Here is a 1,765-nt window from a genome sequence, read left to right as displayed (position 1 = left end):
ATGCATTTCATTAGAAACAATCAAATTATTGTATCATTTCTAATTATATTTTTATCAGTCATTCAATTTGGAGAAAGTATTCTATCTAATTATAAAATCGAAAATATTAAAGATTTACAAAAACGTGCTGTTGCAGTTCAACTTGCTGACAGAATAAATAAAGAAAATCAAAATAATGGACGAGATTTTGTAACAAAATATTATAAAAGCCCTTCTGATCCTAACTCATTTGGAAGAAAATAATTATTTTTATGCGTCTACAAGTTCAACAAAAAATTGTCAAATTAAAGAAACTTCATTTTTAATAAGATATAATCAACTTTACAAGATAAAACGCATTTATTAAATGTAGTTAAAAATTTTTTAAAAAATTATATAATTACTATAATTTAAACTTGGTTTGTGCATAATAAAAGTTCTTAATAATAAAAATTTTTATTGAATTTTTAACAAATAAATAAATTGAATAAAATGCACTTAATATAACAAGTATGAAGTTTAAATTTACAAAAAAATATGATAAAAGTTATAAAATATAATTTTTTTAACACAAAAATGATTGATTAATATGATAGAAAAATTGTAATCAAATCTAAATTTTAATAAATATTGCTTGTATTTATAATTTAATAAACTTTTTTGAGATATTTACAAATATTTTAAAATTTATTTAACATCAAGAATATGATTAAAATATATCAAATAAAAAATAATGTAGGTAAAAAAAAAGTTTATATAATGCTGCTTTTTGTTAATTAAAGAACAATTCTACCAATCTAGTAGCATTAAACATTATAAAAAAAAACTTTTGATTTTTTTAACATTTCAAAAAAATAAATTTAAAATTAATGGAGTATTATATTAGTAGCAATTTTTTATAATAAAGTAAATTTTATAAATTAAATTTTATATTTAAATTAAATAATAATTATTATTTGTTTTTATATTTTTATTCGATTATATCTTACATTACACATTTGTTTCGATATGATTGATTGAAGCTAAAAAAATAAAATTTTTTAAATTATTATAAAGCAAAAAGAATGATAAATTAGTATATGATAAAAAAAATAAATAATATAAATAAAATTTTTTTTAAAACATTTAAATATAAACTATCGATTTAATTATTTTACTTTTTTTTATTTAAGAAATCATAAAGTTTTTTTTTATGAATAAATTTTTTTCTTAATTAAAACATCACATTTTTTTAAAAGTCAATAAAATTTTTTTTGAATAAAATAAATGTTTTAAAAATTTAAATTATCTCATTTGCAACTGAAACTATTTTGTCATATTTTTGATTGTCTTGTTGTTTGTACTAAATATTTTTTCTTATATCTTTTGAATAGATTATATTAAAAAGTTTTAAAATACTTCTAATAAAATTATAAAAAAAATTATTTATTTTTCTTTTTTTTTAAGCAAGTGTAATTACACAAAAAAAATATATTGAATTCTTATTAATAAAATATTTCATATTTAAACAAACAATCATTTAATTTTTATTTAGATTTCTATTAGCAAGAAATTTTGTACTTCAAAAGTTTAAAAACTCCAATGTTAATAAAATTTAATTTTTTTATAAAATAAAAATTGAAAAGTTTTAGGGGTTATTAAAACAGGAAGTATTGTTATGTAAATTGAACATCTATTTTTAATTCAATATCATTTGATGTTAGTTTAATTAATAGTCTTTTAAAATAGTATAAAAACGATTTAACTATAATTTTATCAAAGTTAATAAATATTTTCTAAGCATAAT

At 15.5% G+C, this 1,765-nt stretch overlaps 1 protein-coding gene across 1 annotated transcript; it reads left to right on the top strand.

The window, feature by feature from the left end:
- On the top strand, positions 1-243 carry SRAE_0000029000 (Hypothetical protein; the record flags this gene model as incomplete). Its single annotated transcript, XM_024646161.1, has 1 exon — positions 1-243. One exon carries the CDS (start codon positions 1-3, stop codon positions 241-243), a length of 243 nt encoding a protein of 80 aa, XP_024500371.1.
- Positions 244-1,765: the final 1,522 nt, after the last annotated feature.

Source organism: Strongyloides ratti, scaffold srae_scaffold0000002 (assembly GCF_001040885.1).
Source record: "Strongyloides ratti genome assembly S_ratti_ED321, scaffold srae_scaffold0000002".
Classification (NCBI taxonomy): Eukaryota; Metazoa; Nematoda; class Chromadorea; order Rhabditida; family Strongyloididae; genus Strongyloides; species Strongyloides ratti.
Note: the sequence above shows the minus strand (reverse complement) of the source record. Positions and strands in the feature narration are given on the sequence as shown.